The 17,050-nt window shown below is 55.4% G+C and overlaps 1 protein-coding gene across 2 annotated transcripts in view; it reads right to left on the bottom strand.

Moving 5' to 3' along the window:
* The window catches only part of DOCK1 (dedicator of cytokinesis 1), a 532,945-nt gene extending 516,354 nt beyond the window's left edge, over window positions 1-16,591 (bottom strand). Inside the window, exon 1 of one of the 2 annotated variants that reach the window (XM_086681161.1) lies at window positions 16,334-16,591. In XM_086681161.1, coding sequence (XP_086537287.1) covers window positions 16,334-16,379 — 46 coding nt within the window. In that variant the 5' untranslated portion in view covers window positions 16,380-16,591. The remainder of the gene's footprint in view (window positions 1-16,333) is intronic. The other variant, XM_086681162.1, reaches the window with a different exon arrangement.
* Window positions 16,592-17,050: the final 459 nt, after the last annotated feature.

Below are 17,050 nucleotides of genomic sequence, written 5' to 3'. Positions count from 1 at the left end.
GTGCAACCACCCATTCTATGGATTCCAGTGCTACAATATTTTCATCAGCCCCCAAAAGGAAACCCCATCCCCATTAACCTCCACCCACCTTCCCCCAGCCCCCGACAGCCAGTACAGTAAATCTGCTCTCTGTGTCTACGGATTTGCCTCTTCTGGATGTTCCCTATACAGGGCATCAAGGGATGTATGTCCGTCTGTGACTGGCTTCTTTCACTCTGCATCAAGTTTTCTAGGTTCATCCATATCGTACTGTGTGTCAGCACTTTGTTCATGTTCATGGCTGAACAGCCTTCCATTGTATGGAGGAGCCATATTTTATTTATGCACCTGTCTGCTGACAGACAGGTGGACGGTCTCCACCTTTCAAGTACTGTAAATAATACCATTGTGAACATTTATGTACAAGGATTTGTCAGAATGCCTGTTTTCAATTCTTTGGGGAACAGACATGGGAGTGGAATTCTTGAATGATACGGTAGTTGTGTGTTTAAAACTTTTCAGGGGCGGGGCGCCTGAGTGGCTCAGTCGGTTAAGCATCCGACTTCGGCTCAGGTCATGATCTCGCAGTCCGTGAGTTCGAGCCCCGCGTCGGGCTCTGTGCTGACAGCTCAGAGCCTGGAGCCTGTTTCGGATTCTGTGTCTCCCTCTCTCTGACCCTCCCCCGTTCATGCTCTGTCTCAAAAATAAATAAACGTTAAAAAAAAAAAAATTTAAAAAAAAAAAAAAACTTTTCGGGGTAAGGTGCCCCGGTGGAGCAGCCATTTGAGCGTTCGACTCTCAATTCTGGCTCAGGTCATGATCCCATGTTCGAACCCCGCATTGGGCTCTGTGCTGAGCATGCAGCCTGCTTGAGGTTCTCTCTCTCTTCCCCTCTGCGCCTCTCCCCCACTTGTGCTCTCTCTAAAAAAAAAGGGGGATGCACCTGGGTGGCTCAGTCAATTAAGCATCCCCAACTCTTGATTTCGGCTCAGATCATGATCTTGCAATTCCTGAGATCAAGCCTCAAGTCGAGCTCGGTGCTGACAGCGTGGAGCCTGCTTGGGATTCTCTCGGTCTCTCTCTCTCTCAAATTAAATAAACAAATGTTAAAAAAAAAAAAAAAACTTTGAAGAACTGTCAAACTGTCTTCTAATTTTTACCCTTTTGGGTGGTTCCATTGCTTTTAATGGTTATATAAATAAATACCTATGTAGTTTCCTCTATTCTGCCTCCTGGCCTGCAAAGCCTAAGGTATTTGTATCTGGGCCCCTGCAGAAAAAGGCTACAGATCTCTGTTCTAAACAAAAATGTCTCAAAATAAATAAATGTTAAAAAAAAAAAAAAAAATTTTAAAGGGGCGACTGGGTGGCTCGGTCGGTTAAGCGTCCGACTTCGGCTCAGGTCATGATCTCACAGTCCGTGAGTTCGAGCCCCGCGTCGGGCTCTGTGCTGACGGCTCGGAGCCTGGAACCTGCTTCAGATTCTGTGTCTCCCTCTCTCTGACCCTCCCCCGTTCATGCTCTGTCTCTCTCTGTCTCAAAAATAAATAAATGTTAAAAAAAATAAATAAACAAAAACGTCTCACTGTTCCTTTTGGCTGTTCACTGCTAGTAGATCAGTATATATGATCTACTTTGACTTCACTGGCATTTCATCACCATGTCGCAGGGCAGCAGAGACTGACGGCAAGATGATCAGAGGCTGCCTGGGGTTCCACAACCACCAGGACCTGGAACCAGGACTGGCCCTGCCATCTCCCTTTGCAAACTGGGCTGTCCTTCCTCTTGCCTGTTTACCCCAGTCCCTGCACTCAACCCCAACGGCCAGACTGAGCATCACATCAAGAAGGACTTGAGGGGCAGCTGGGTGGCTCAGTCGATTAAGCTTCTGACTCGGGATTCTGGCTCAGGTCGTGATCCCAGGGTTGTGAGACTGAGCCCTGCATCGGGCTCTGCACGGAGCGTGGAGCCCGCGTGCGATTCTCTCTCTCCCTCTCTCTCTCTGCCCCTCCCCTGCTCATGCACACGCGTGCGCGCGCGCTCTCTCCCTCTCTCTAAAAATAAGTAAACAATAACAAAAAAGGAAAGACTCGAGAAGCAGCTTTGTATCAATGCTGAGAGGAGGGAAGCACAGGGGGCAGGTTCTAGGAACAACAGAGTCACAAACATGCCAGCAATGACCCCAGTGACCTGAGAATACATGACCACAGGTGTGCATAAGCTATCTGGTCACCAAGCTTGTCCGCAGCACGGCACCGGACATCCACTTTTGTTCAGTTCAGAGCCCCTTTTTGGGGAGCCACCCACAGTCAGGGGCGAGGGGGCCGTAAGGCCATTTAACCCAATCGCACACCGGATCCCTGAGCGACTCTGCCACGCGTCCTGGAAGGGGCCACACACCCGGGGATGGGACTCTCCACCGACAGATTTGCAGCTGTCACGTTAGCTCCCGACGCTTGGCTGAGACGGAATCCCTCTGTCCTGCCTTCATTCAAAAGGGACCACAGCAGGTGCAGGGAACAGAGAAAGGAACACAACTCAGCCCTTGTCCTCAGGGGCCCTCCGTCCAGGAGGGGACATGGGTAAGGTGCACCCACTGCTCCCATCACTGTATGTGGCAGGACTGCAGACAGCGGCGTGGGGGAGGGCCCTCATTCGGCCTGGGTGAGTCAAGAAAGGTTCACAAGTTGAGCTGAGCCTAGGAAAGCTTGGCAGGTGGAAGGTAAACAAAGGTTATTTGCAGGCAGAGACAAAAACATATGCAAAGGCACTGTGGCACCTGCCAGAACGCACAGGGCTGACTGTTTCAGAGCTTGGGTAAATACCACCGGACATCACTTGGTCAGCCGGACTACGTCCCATCCCTTCTGTGGGTGGGAGCCCCGGCATGGGTCCCCATCCACACCTCTCCCTCCTTTGGCCTCTCCAGGCTGACCCTCAAAGCAACACTCCCTAAGGACAATCTGAAGAACCGTGGCAGCCTGGCCACGGTGCCTGGAGGACCAAGATGCTTCGGTGCCTTTGAAAAATGGGCAGTGGAACACACATGACGTTAGAAGGACTTGAAAATAAATCTTGTGAAGTTAATAGAAGCACGGCAATTTGGAAGAAAAATAATCACATTTCCCTCCTGCTAAACCATGATTTGCCCCTGGAAAAGTCAATTATATTAAAGAAAATAAGTTATTATTTTCAAGGGGGAAAAGGAGTCTTGATAAGTGCCTTCATTCCAGCAAACAGAACTCTGAGAACAAATGCCTGAGTTCCCAGATTTCTGGAGGCTTCAGGGAAGCCCAAATGGTATTCCTTAGAAAAAAGGTGGGGAGAGTCCGTAACTCCCCCGTAGTCTGCACGTCTGTCCCAGGACCTGACCCCAAAACTGCTGTTTGTCTCTCAGAAAGGAGAAGAGGGCGCCTGCGTGGTTCAGTCCGTTGAGCGCCCGACTTTGGCTCAGGTCATGATCTCGCGGTTCGTGAGTTCGAGCCCCAAATCAGGCTCTGCACTGGTGGTGTGGAGTCTGCTTGGGATTCCCCCTCTCTCTCCTGTCTCTCTCTCTCTCAAAGTAAGTAAATACACTTTTTAAAAAGTAATAATTAAAAAAAAAAGAAAGGAGCAGAAACACAACTGACCCCCATGCGCCCCTACCCTAGGTTTCCTCAGCCCCCCCACCCTTCCCCAACGCACACCCTTCAGGCATCAGTCCTGCAAGTTTCCAGCCTGCCCTCCCGGGTAACACTGTCGTGACGCCACAGCAAACAGCCAGTGGGTGTTGCGTAAGGGTCAGGCTTCACCCCTGCACTCGAACCAGTGGCTCCCACAGAAGAGTCAGCAGCTCTCTGGGTTTTCAGAACCGAGCGATCTGGCGGGCGGTGGCCAGGGATTCTGCCAAGCACCCCAACACTGCCCAGGACGGCCCCCCGCGACCGGAAGCTCTCCGACCCTGGAAGTCAGCAGTACACGGGGCCAGAAGCCCAGCTTTACGTGAATCAGCTCATCTAATCCTCGAGCAGCTCCGCGAGGCAACAACCAGCGCTCCCCACGGCCGACCGGCGAGCCAACCGGGGCCCAGAGGGGCTGCAGAGTCCCCCAGGCATGCACCCCGACCTGGCGCTAGTCCCGGCTGTGGCGGGGCAGCCGCCACAGGAGGTCACCTCCTGGCAGTGACGTCACGGAACAGTCACAGGAAGAAGGTCCTGAGCCTCAGACAGGTCACATCCTGGGCACCGCCAGCGCCACTGGGCAGAGCCGGGCAGGGCTCGTCTGGATTCAGGGACGACAGCTTGGGACCCTCGCGCACTACATCGGCCCAGAATCTGCCTCGGGACGCCGGGCTAATGCCATCAGGAAGGCACAACCACAGCACCGTCAGCTCCCCTCGACCCCGACTCCCCGACCCTGGGCTGCACCTGCCCCCCCCCCCCCCCGCCCGTGCTCTCTCCACCCCCCTCCCTTACGCCCCCTTCTGCCTCAGGACTCCCAGGCCCTGGGGACGCAGGGCCATTCCCGCTGGGCCCTCAGCCCTCACACACACTTGTCCCCACAGCCCGGCTTGGGAACAGAGGGGCCATGTCTTCTAGAAAGGGTCCGGAGGCAGAGACGATGGAGGGTCAGACCTGCAACGCAGGGGCATAAATCCTAACGAGCTAAAGCAGGAATGGGCAAATCGCAGACTGTGACCTGAGACCAGCCAGGCACCCAGCTGGATAGGAATAGAGGAGGAAACGAGGCCAGAAGGCGACGAAGGACAGCTTTTTAAAGGGTTTCTCAGCAGGCAGTGGTCACCACAGTCTGAGAACTCTGACCAGAGAACCCAAGAGCCCAGGACTGATAACACGCTCTGGGAGGACAAACATTCCACATGTTGATTTAGCCACGAAAAAATCAAACACATCCGTGTCCCTGCATCTCCCGAAGCTCCAAAACACAGAGTTTTCAGTAACTCACGTAATGGCAAAAACGGAGCCTGGGTGGAGAGAGGAGGCTAACCACAGGTCGCCTCCCTCACACCGTGATGCCACACACTCCCTGCACCCTCGTCAACAGGTCTGACTGCGGGGTGTCGCCAGATCTGCCAGGGCGCGTTCCGCACACACGTTGAGCCCTGCGCAGGGGACGGTCTTCCTCTCCACACCGAGACAAACCTGAATTTTCCAAACACCGCCAGCCCCAAGAACTTCACGTAAGGGACTGCTGACTGTACCACAACATGTGCCCCAGGAGGACGGCTCCGCATCCCCAGGGTCCAGGAGCAAAGCTGGCAAGCAAACTGGGAGGGAGGAGGGAAGGGAGGAAGGAGGGAAGGAAGGAAGGAAGGAAGGAGGGAGGGAAGGAAGGGAGGGAAGGGAGGAAGGGAGGAAGCAAGGGAGGGAGAAGGGAAGGGAGGAAGGAGGGAAGGAAGGAAGGAAGGAAGGAAGGAGGGAGGGAGGGAGGGAAGGAAGGGAGGGAAGGGAGGGAGACTGGTTTGTTATTTGAAGGCATTGTTCTCTTTACCTCTAACTTCTTGGTGGCTCATAAGACCACACTGCTCCCCGATGCTGGGACACTCTCACCTTCATCTCTATCCATCTCGCACATCCGTTCAACCGCCCAGCCTAGAGCTCACACAGAACCCTCAGCGGCTCACGATGTTAATTAATAACTAGACAGCCTGTCTAGTAGTAAAATAAAAACTAGAAAACTTGAGGAAAAGTAAAGCTCACGACGCCACCCTGCCCTTTTCCAAGGAGAAAGCGATTAAAACCATCACCAGAAATTGTGTTTTTTTCTCTGTTAACAAGTTGACATCAATAACAAGTACCAAGTGCAACTCTCTCCTCCTGGAAGAGAAAATGACAGAAAGTAGTCCTTGGTCCTCCTGAAAGTTCTGGGGCAGACATCTCCTTGCTAGCTCCTCCAGGCCCAGCTAAGAGGGGAACAGAGCACTCCTATTTCCCCGTCTCCAGGGGCCTGAGGCTGGGGATGGCAGATAAGACCCAAGAGTGGCGCCCGGGCCTGGATTCCAGGCATTCTGACTCCTAGCCCAGTGCTCTTTTGCCCTACACCCTAATGGCCCCCCACCTAACTTCAAGTTACTGCAGCTATGTATGCCTTTTATAGCTTTTTTCAGTACCTGCTTAGTCATAAGGACAAGGGTTATTTCAAATTATAAACACTCCATTCTAATAAACAAAAAGCCAACACTTAGAAACCAAGACGCGGTTCTTATTATTAGCAGGCTGTAGTAGCCGCGCCTTCTGAGGCCAAAGGAATTCAGAAGATACAGGAATGGGGGGGGCGCCTGGGTGGCGCAGTCGGTTAAGCGTCTGACTTCAGCCAGGTCACGATCTCGCGGTCCGTGAGTTCGAGCCCCGCGTCGGGCTCTGGGCTGATGGCTCAGAGCCTGGAGCCTGTTTCCGATTCTGTGTCTCCCTCTCTCTCTGCCCCTCGCCTGTTCATGCTCTGTCTCTGTCTGTCCCATAAATAAATAAAAACGTTGGAAAAAAAAAAAAAAAAAGAAGATACAGGAATGGGGTCTGGGGGGGGCTGCGTAGGTTTTAGGATGGTGAACAGATGTGAAGAGAACTCGTCTGGAAGGCAGCCTCACTTACCCTCACGGGTCAACCTCCCCCTCCCCATCAAGAGTGCTCTCTGGGCTCGGTCCACAGTGAAGGACCTCCTGAACGCCACAGGACGTAAATAGCAGAAAACAGGCCAAGGAAAAAGGCAGCACCTGTCGTCTTCGTGTCTCTTCGGGTCTTTGTAGGGGTCTGGACATCTGTTCTGGGACAAAACGATGTGACAACTTACAACCTTTGTCTTCAATGGCAATAATGCGAAAGGGCTCATCCTAACTCCTGACTGCTAGGACGGGGGTGTTGACAGCAGCATGTAGAGGAGATCCCCGACACGCACAACCTCTTCTCGCAGGGACACGGACTGCATTTCCACGCCCCGTGTGCTGCTGGGTCTGGCCAGGCACCGAGCTCCAGGCACAGGAATGTAAGTGCCGGGATGGGTGCCGCCCTCCGGCCCGAGCAGGCAGGAAAAGCTCCTGTGAACTGTCCTCCATTTCTCCTGTCCCCGCCCACGAGCTGAAAGGCGAGGAGACCAGGAGCCTCGTGGAGGGCAGAGCCCCAGGACAGAAGGAGCCCGAGTCCTTGGACGACTAGAGGCAGCAGAGCCCCTGAGCCCTCCCCTTCGGCCACTTGGACCGTGACACAAACGAATAACAAACTCTCGTTGTATGAAGCCAAGGAAACGTTGGGGTTGTTTGTTACAGCAGCCAGCCGACCAGAAACAGAAAACCCCACCAGGATAAGGACTCCCAGTGACGTTTTTGGTGAGAGACTGACCCGTGTAAGCCTCAGCGGGCTCCCTTCATCTGGTCCCTCTGGGGATCAGGCGGGACTCGGACCCCTGATACGACCTCAGAGCGAACACTAACATTCCAGGGAAGCCACTCAGCACCTCTCCCCATCTTCACCCCTCCCTTACAACAAGCAGGGTCTGCAGAAGCAATATAGCCCATGTGGCTTTAGTGGCAGTCAGACTCGGGGGCTGCGGGGGAGCCTGAATAAAGCAGGGATTCAGTCTCAGGCAACGCAGTCAATAAAGGGTGAAAGAAACCGTTACCGGACACAGACCAGGGGCCACGTCTGTGCAGGGCTATCTCTCTTTATCCCCAGAACCGCCCCAGGAGGATGGTATCGTCCCCAATTCACAAGGGAGAAACTCAGGCTTACGGTAAATAACTCACCCAAGGTCACTTGGCTAGCAAGACAGGGAGCTGAGATTCAGAGATGGACCTCTATGACCCCCAGTCTGTGACGTTCTGGGCACATGCCACACGCTGAAAGAAAACACCTCGTTCTCCTGGAGGCACCCACATTCCACAAGCTGACAGATACCCGTCTGGGGAGAAACCATCTGGTTTTTAAAAAAGAAGATGGGGCGCCTGGGTGGCTCGGTCGGTTGAGCGTCCGACTTCGGCTCAGGCCATGATCTCGTGGTTTGTGAGTTCGAGCCCCGCGTCGGGCCCTGTGCTGACAGCTCGGAGCCTGGAGCCTGTTTCGGATTCTCTCTCTCCCTCTCTCTCTCTGCTCCTCCCCAGCTCACACTTTGTCCCTCTCTCTCAAAATAAATATTTTTGTTTTTAAAAAATGACCTGCTATGGGGCGCCTGGGTGGCTCAGTAGGTGAAGCGTCCGGCTTCGGCTCAGGCCATGATCTCGCGGTTTGTGAGTTCGAGCCCCACGTCGGGCCCTGTGCTGACAGCTCGGAGCCTGGAGCCTGTTTCGGATTCTCTCTCTCCCTCTCTCTCTCTCTCTCTCTCTGCCCCAACCCACTCGCATTCTGTCTCAGTCTCTCTCAAAAATAAACATTAAAAAAAAAAAACAATTAAAAAAGGAGAGAGTGCCCGTGTGTAGGTGTTTCGGCATCTCACCAGCGTGCAGGTGAGCCGACGGCTGCCGAGCGCCCCACGAACACCGTGCTCACGGCCGATCATCAAGAAGCGTGGCGTCTTTCATTTGTCCCCCTCCTCCCTCGGGAGTCAAAGCAGTCCCGTGACCGCCCAGGGCCTCTGCAGACTGCGCATGGCGTGCCTGGGTCGGGAGAGCCACCTGCGCGGCCTACAAAGCGAAGCGCTCCCCCTGGAGTTGTTCCCCTGGGCCAACAGTGACTATGCAATGCCGTACGGAAGGCGCTCCTTGTCATCACTGGACAACTGGCATGCCAGACCCACAGGGAGCCTGGCCATCCTACCCACGTTCCAAAACGACACACGATGAGAAACTAGAAATCCGTCCAAGCCTATGCCTCCGCCTCGAATGCTGAAGGCAGGTGAGCGCAAGCGGGGAGAGTGGGAGGAGACAGCCCCCCCCCCCCCCCCCCCCCCGAGGAAGAGCTGTCCCCCTGTCCCCAGGTGCACTCATGTGAATGACGACACTTGAAACCTGTTCAACTTCCCGTTCAGGTCTCAGATTACCTGATTGCATCATCCTGTCACTAATTCGATTACAAGAAATTTCCAGAGCTGAACCGAAACCGATGCAATTCCTTCAATTAGATTCTGGGAGCCCGGGGGGGGGGGGGGGGGGGGGTCATATTGTGAGCTCCCAACACCCACCTCCCTCCTTCCAGGCATCCCCTGAGGAACTGGGACCCACGACCTTACAGAAAAAAAACATTCAGGTGGTGGTGACCAAAACATCACGAAAATTCACAGGAAAAGCCTTACTTGTGATAATCACGTTATAGGTTATATCCCCCAAAATGCAAACACTGAAGTTCTACTCCCCCCCCCCCCCCCCCCCGTAACTCAGAATGTACTTGGATGCATTTGGGATAGGGTCCTTAAAGTTTATTTATTTTGAGGTGGGGGAGGGGTAGAGAGAAAAGGAGAGAGAATCCCAAGCAGGCTCCACGTGCTGTGGGGGTTCAATCCCACAAGATCCCACCAACCCTGAGATCATGACCTGAGCCAAAATCGACTGAGCCACCGGCCTGCCCCTGGAGATGGGGTCTTTAAAGAGATGATTAAGGGGCACCTGGGTAGCTCAGTGGGTTAAGCGTCCGACTTTGGCTTAGGTCATGATCTCACAGTCCAGAAGTTCAAGCCCCGCTTTGGGCTCTGTGCTAACAGCTCAGAGGCTGGCACCTGCTTAGGATTCTGGGTCTCTGTCTCTCTCTGCCCCTCCTCTGCTCACACTGTCTCTGTCTCTGTCTCTCTCCCTCAAAAATAAAAAAATGTTCAAAAATAATAGAGATGACTAAGGGAATGAAGTCATGAGGGTGGGCCCTAATCCAATGAGAAGATGAAGACACAAACATAATGGAGGGCGAGGACACAGTGAGAGGACAGCCATCCATCCACACACCAACGAGAGGCCTCAGATGGAACCTGGCCGGCCGACACCTTGATCCTGGACTTCCAGCCTCCAGAACTGAGGAAGGAAACTCCTGCAAGTCTCAGCCGCTCAGGGTGCTACTCTGTTAAGGCAGCAAACTACCCCACATACGTTACATGGTGATTTGAGGAACGGTCCCAAAGCACTTTCCACCTCATTAATCAGATACCATATGTTTTCACTCTTACGTGGATCCTGAGAAACTTAACAGAAACCCATGGGGGAGGGGAAGGGAAAAAAAAAAAAAAGAGGTTAGAGTGGGAGAGAGCCAAAGCATAAGAGACTGTTAAAAACTGAGAACCAACTGAGGGTTGATGGGGGGGTGGGAGGGAGGGGAGGGTGGGTGATGGGCATTGAAGAGGGCACCTTTTGGGATGAGCACTGGGTGTTGTATGGAAACCAATTTGACAATAAATTTCATATATTGGAAAAAAAATCAAAGCAAACTTAGGTACAACAGCTACTGCTATTTGCATAAGCCATGTTACGAAAGTGCCTTAAGTCTTCAGTTCCTGTGAACCTCCCAAATCAGCCTGACCTTGTAGACAAGGCCAACCATTATCATCCACTTTGAAAACGTGGAACCGACTGAGAGAGGCTCAAAGACCTGCTCCGGGTCACATCAAAGATGAGTGGCCGCACCACGGCTAAGACTCCAAGTTCTGAGCCTTCACCTGGTCCCATCCTCAGGGCTTACCTCCCAGATGACCTGAGGAAGAGTCTGAACGTGGTGGCCAGTGGGTCAGCCAGTGCGGTGTGGGGGGGGGAAAATAATCCAAAAAGATTTCATACGATTCCATTTATGTAACATTCTTGAAATGATACAACTACAGAAATAGAGAACAGGTTACTGGCTGCCAGGGTTTATGCAGAAGGGAGGAGTGAGGTGGGTGTGGCTCTAAAAGGAACACAGGAGAGGTCCTTGGGGTGATGGCAATGCTCTGACCTGCATCCGTGTCAACATCCTGGCTCTGGTAGGACACTGTAGTGTGGCCGGACGTCACCTTGAGGGAAACTGGTAATGAGTATGTGGGGTCTCTCTATATGATTTTTTTTAATTTATTTATTTTGCGGGGAGAGGAGGGGTGGGGGGGGCATACACACAAGCAGGGCAGGGACGGGGGCAGAGAGAGAGGGAGAGAGAGAGTCCCAAGCAGGCTCTGCACTGCCCACTGTGGGGTTCAATCCCACGGACCGTGAGATCACGACCTGAGTTGAAATTAAGAGTCGGATGCTTGGGGCACCTGGGTGGCGCAGTCGGTTAAGCGTCCGACTTCAGCCAGGTCACGATCTCATGGTCCGTGAGTTCGAGCCCCGCGTCGGCCTCTGGGCTGATGGCTCGGAGCCTGGAGCCTGTTTCCGATTCTGTGTCTCCCTCTCTCTCTGCCCCTCCCCCGTTCATGCTCTGTCTCTGTCTGTCCCATAAATAAATAAAAACGTTGAAAAAAAAAATTTAAAAAAAAAAAGAGTCGGATGCTTAACCGACAGAGCCACTCAGGTACACCATCTCTGTATTGTTTCTTCCAACTGTATGTGCTTATAATTACCTGAAAATACAAAGTTTAATGCAGAAATAAAGAGGAGGAAAAAATAAAAATAAAAAACTAAAAAATAAAATAAAAAAGAAATTAAAAAAGGAAATAAAGAGGAGGAAAAAATAAAAATTAAAATCAAAAAATTAAATTAAATTTAAAAAAAAGAAAAAAGAGGAGGAAGGAAGGACTGAAGGAGGGAAGGAAGGAAGGTAACATGTGAAGGAATTATTCACAAACCCTAAGACAATCTGATAAGATGTGATATCCTAGCAAACACTGGCACAACAATAAATTTAAAATTTTTATGTTTCCAAAGTAAAATAAGATTTGTAGAAATATAATATGCCCTAATTTGGTTTTTCTGCAACTCCAGTGAATGAAAATGTCTGCATTTCTATTTACTTACAATCAAATCTAATTTTTCTTCCCCCAAGTAGCAGCTTGCTTACTCCTCTAGATAACAAAGGAGATCTCACTGCAACCCCGGCTCCCAAATTTATTTAATGTTACACTATTCCCAGCAATTATCATCACTCAGAACAATCTAAATACACACAAGTCATGTTCCCCAACACCAAGCGAATGTTGCTTTCCCCCAATACAGGGGCAAAACACACCATTAAGAAATCAACTTTGGCAGAAAAGTATTCTTCTAGCCACCATGTCTGTCAAATCCAAACAGAAAACCACTACATTTCTGAACTGCACTTTATTAAATAAAAAATAAAAGCAACACCCCATTGAGTGCTTGGCTGATCTCATACATGGTGCTGCCCCCTGCTCTGCTAACCTCATCTAAAAAGAACGTTCCTGGTCTTTGTGGTAGGCAGGCTTAGCTCCCGGCCCACCTTCCAGGTGGGGAAACAGAGGCTAAGGAAGGTGAGTAATTTGCTTAAGGGCCACTTATTTAACAAGAGCCAGGAGTTAGAGGTGTTTGCAGCCCGAATCCCCACATCCCCCGTGTGAGCTGTCCGTACAAAAGGCCAGAATGAAGTGCCCACACTTGGGTCCACTGGTGTTTAGTCTCCCAAACATAACACAGCTGAAGGCTTGAACGAGAACCGTACTCTCCCCAAGAGCTCTCCGCCCCACCTCCTATAGTTTTCTGTCACTGCCCTAGGGAACCACACCACCCTCAGAATGGTCCACAGGGATAATCTCGCAGCTTTCCAGAATCAACCCAGCCACTCGTGGTCTCAAAGTCCAGCTGTTGGCCAGCGGGGCTCTCCCGGGAAGCTCAGGGAGGGATCTGTTTCCAGGCTCGTTTAGGGTGCTGGCAGCATCCAGGTGTGCCTACAGGCCTGAGGTCCCCGGCTCCTTGCTGGTGGCCACGTGGGGGGACGGGGGGGGGGGGGGAGAGGCGCTGAGGCTGAGCTCCTGGGCTTTCTCTGGCCCTTGCAAGTGGGGCCCTACCTCTCAGGGCCAGCAACTGTGCACAGAACCCTTCCTAGCCTGGGAACCTCTGACCCCGCTCTTCTGTGACCAGCCAGGGAAAGTTCTCTGCTTTGGGGGCCCACCGCTGCAAAGCCCTTTCTGCCATGTCACACATTTACAGGTTCTGGGGATTAGGGCATGGACATTTTGGGGGGCCATTAGTCTGCCTCTCACACCGTCTTCGAGAAAGGTGAGCACACCACCCTCGGGTGTGATTCCAGAACATGCTGCATCTTTTCACCTCATCTCAGGAACAGGATCCCTAGGAACAGCTTGACCGGCACCAAGCCTAAGACTCTGCCTAGCTGGGGGAAGATGGAAAAGTTGATCCGGCCCAACCCCTCAGTGTGACTACGTTGGATTTCACACCTGTGTTAATAAACCAGATCCGTGAGCACTGACCCACCAAATTCAAGCCTAGGAGACCTTAACAGGCTGGTAAATTTCCTGGACGCAACCCCAAGCCCCACAGGAATAAAAGGGGGAGGTAGGGACAAACCAGCATAGCCCGCCTCGCTGAGCAAGCAGCAGATCAGCTGTTTACTCTTTTCCCCATTTTTATAAAATAAATAAATAACCCAAGTGGCTCATTTGCAAACAATGCTTCTAACAGATTCCAAGTACTTGCAAACAATGAGCTGTGATTCATGTTTCCAAATGAGATGGAGTTTTATCATTTTCTTTCCCCTCGTGATTCATTCATCCCGCCAAGGCAGTGGCTGGAGTGAAAGCGAGGCCCACCCACGACCCGCCAGAGCCCTCCAAGGAAACACAGCCCTGTTGTTAGGCTCCCCCAAAAAACACTGTGGTTGGTAAGGGGGACGGCCAGTAATTTTCCCTTGGGAGGAAACAGCCAATTAGCTAATGGGAATGAATCCCTGCCCCGCAGCACATCTATCTTCCCTTCCCCTGGGAACCAGTGGGACCCTCCACTGCCAACCCCTGGAACAGCGGACAGCCCGGGCTGACCTGGCTGTGCGCATGCACACCCTTCCTTCTGCCCAGCATCCGGAGTTTGCCTGGAGGGGCTCTAGTTATTGAAAGCTCCTTGTAACGCTGAACAGGCTTCACCCGCTGAAACTAAGGAGCGCGGCCGCTTTCTCCTCCGCCTAACGGCCATTCCCACTATTCCTAGAATTGCCTGGCAAAACCGTCCAGGACACCTTCCTTCCCTGGCAACTTTCCAACACAGACTTTTCTTAAAATCACAGTATGAGCCAAAGGCGTGCGGATAGAAGTCACCACAGTGAGGGCTAGCTAAGCTTCTGGAAAGTGTGTGAGTTAATGGGAAGGGACACAGCCACCTTCTGGCCACCACCCCAGCGAGGAGACCCTGCTCACTCGGTCGCTGGATGCTCCCTTTGATCCTCTCCAAACTAGACAGCCTAGCAACTCAACAGGTGCCACTGTACGGTGTCCTCCCGGACACCGTGAGGTCACCCTGGTCACGCTGGGAGCCAACAAGAGGTGTCCAGGGATCTCAAAAAGTAGTGTTCCGAAGAGAAGCTCCTCCCCATCTCCTTGCGCTCGGTGGGACCACGGCGTGAACCCCAGAGCCAGGTTCCAACCCCAGATATGGCACTTACTAATGGTGCGAGCATGCATGTTCTCTCTGCCTCAGCCAGGTGGGAGTGACAGCAGAACCCCTGCCAGGCCTGGAGGTGGATCACGGGTGGAGCTGTTCCCTGCCTCCACAGGGCCGCCGGTGGTCCTGCTCCCCTGCTGGCCTCCGGCCTGTCCCCAGGGCTCCAGCCCCTCCTCGATCTGTCCCCTGTGCGTTCCAGTCCTCAGTGCACTCCTCACGCACCGGCCGGCTCTCCACAGCCAGGACCCCCACGACCACCACCCCCGACGCAGTCCCAGCCAGAAAGTGCACCCCACACCTCCCTCGAGAACTGCACGCAGACAGGGATGTTTCTATCAGGACACCTGCGAGGAAACCACAGGGAGGCACCCAGGGTGCGGTCTCCACGCTCAGGTCCCAGGGCCCTTTAGCCCACCTCTGTCGTTGACCTCTGTGCCCACGGCTGAGCCCCAGCTTCCTCTTCTCTGAAAACGGGGTGGGAAGACAGCTCAGCCACAGACAGCGGTCCTGAGGCAAGGAGGACCCCCCAGCCCTGCATGTGGAACAAGACCAGTGTGGGCCAAGCGGACCTAGGACTGTCTCAGGGCTGTTCCCACCGCAGCGGTCCCGAAAGAGCTCCCCTGCCACACCACTGACATCTAGCAAAGGTGAGCCACTGGAATCACAAAAAAGAAAGAACGGTGAGGGCTAGGGCCACCCCCTGGTCTTCCCAAAGTCAAAGGGGGAGGTCTGGAGCAGACCAGCCGTGGGAGCCGGCACCGCACTGCGAAGGCGCAGAGGCAGCAAGGGGGCCTGCGGGCTGCGGGAGCAGGAGCCCCAGGAGGGCACAACCTGGCCCGCGGAGACGAGGCCAAGGTCACAAAAGGCCTTACAAGTCAGGCAGAGAGAGCCTAGCCTGGGTGACGGAGGCGGTAAAGGCGCAGGAGGAAAATCACACTGAAAACCGGGAAGCTCCGGGGTCTGGGATCGCGGCGAGCAGCCTGGGCCCAGACTCCAGCCAGAGGTGGGCAAGAGCCCGGCAGCCAGGCTGCAAATCCCCGGGGAGCAGGGCAGCAGAGCGCAGCGGGGGCTGGGGTCCGTTGGTTCTGCCTTTAAGGAAAGCCTCGCAGTCTGGAATGTGTACTCACTCGGTCCGAAACGTAAACTTGCAACCCGACTCTCCCCACCCCACCCCACCCCCCCCCCCCCCATCACCACCACACTCCCCTCAGGAAACGACAAAGAGCGGCGGAGCCAACACAGTCCCGCCTTTCGCCTCCCGCTCCCCGAGCCCGGGGACGCCGAAGCGCTCGGCCGGCCGCTCCGCTCCGAGGGTCCCGCACGCCCCGGGCCACAGGACCACCAAGCGGCGGCCAGGGCGCCCGGCCCGGCCGGGTCGCGCGCGCGCGCGCGCCACTTCCCACCGGGAGAGCACAACTCTTCGCCGGGATCGCTCACTGCAACTCGCAACCGCCCGGCCGCCCGCGGCTGCAGACCCCGCACCGCGCACGCAACTTCACCCCAGCGGCGGGAAGGCGCCGCAGAACAATGACCCCCGGGGCGGCCCGGCCCGCCCACCCCCTTCACGCGGCTTCGGGCCGCGGGCGGGACGCGCTCCGAGCTCGGGCGGCCCGGGAGGCTGGCAGGCTCCGCCACGGGGTGCCCGCCCGGGACCTGGATGGCGGGGCTCGGGTGGGGAGGGGGGGGCGACCCCGCTCGCCCGCGTGTCCCCGGCCCTGCTCGGCCCCGCGCTCCGGAGTGGGGGCGGGGGGGGGGGAGGGACGCCGGGCGCTCGGGCCGGGCCGGCGGCAACAGGCTCCGGCGCCCCCGCCCGCCGCGCCCCGCCGGGCCCGCCGTCCCCCCCCCCCCCACTCCGGAGCGCGCGGCGCGGGCAGGCCGGGGCGGGCGCGGCGCGAAGTGGGGCGCCGGAGCTCACCCACGCCGTATTTCTCCTCTCTCTTGGTGGGCACCCAGCGCGTCATGGCGCCGCCGCGAGAGCCGCCGCCGCCGGGCCAGGAAACTCCGCGCCTAGGCCGCCATTTTCCATTCCTTTCGAGCCGCGACAGGATGGGGAGGAAAAAGTTTGCGGCGGAGGCGGTGTCATGTGGGACGGGGCGGGCGGAGCGTCGCGGGCCGGATGGGAAAGGCCGGGAGCGCCGGCGGGAGGCGGGCGGGCCCCGGGCCCGAGAGCACTGCCCCTGCGCGGGGGACCCGGCTCCGCCACCGCGCGCCGCAGCCCGGCTCCCGCGGACCCCCCCCCCGGGGGGCGGCGCCGCGCCCTCTCCGCGGGGGACCCCGGATCCCCGGAACCCTCGCGGGGGCCCGGCTGTCACACGACTTGGGGGGGTGGGGGGGGGGGCACGTGGGCCGCCCTGGGCGGAGGGGGACGAGAAGGGGGCGAGGGGGACCCGACGCGATTTACGAAGGTCGGGGTTGGCGCAGCGCGGCAGTTAGACCGCGGGCTCGGTGCCGCCCCCGGGGCGTCCTGGAGCGGAGCAAACCCGGAGGTTCCCTGGGAGGCGCCTTCCAGAGCACGTGGTCCGTTCATTCGGGCGCCAAACATTAACTGAGCACCTAGGGCGGCCTGGCCAAACCAGCCAGAACCCCGGGGGGAGGAAAGTCACCAGGGGTGGCTGGCCTCGCTGGGGCTGGG

The sequence above is a fragment of the Puma concolor genome, chromosome D2 (genome assembly GCF_028749965.1).
Source record: "Puma concolor isolate L17-30 chromosome D2, mPumCon1.1.hap2, whole genome shotgun sequence".
NCBI lineage: Eukaryota > Metazoa > Chordata > Mammalia > Carnivora > Felidae > Puma > Puma concolor.
Note: the sequence above shows the minus strand (reverse complement) of the source record. Positions and strands in the feature narration are given on the sequence as shown.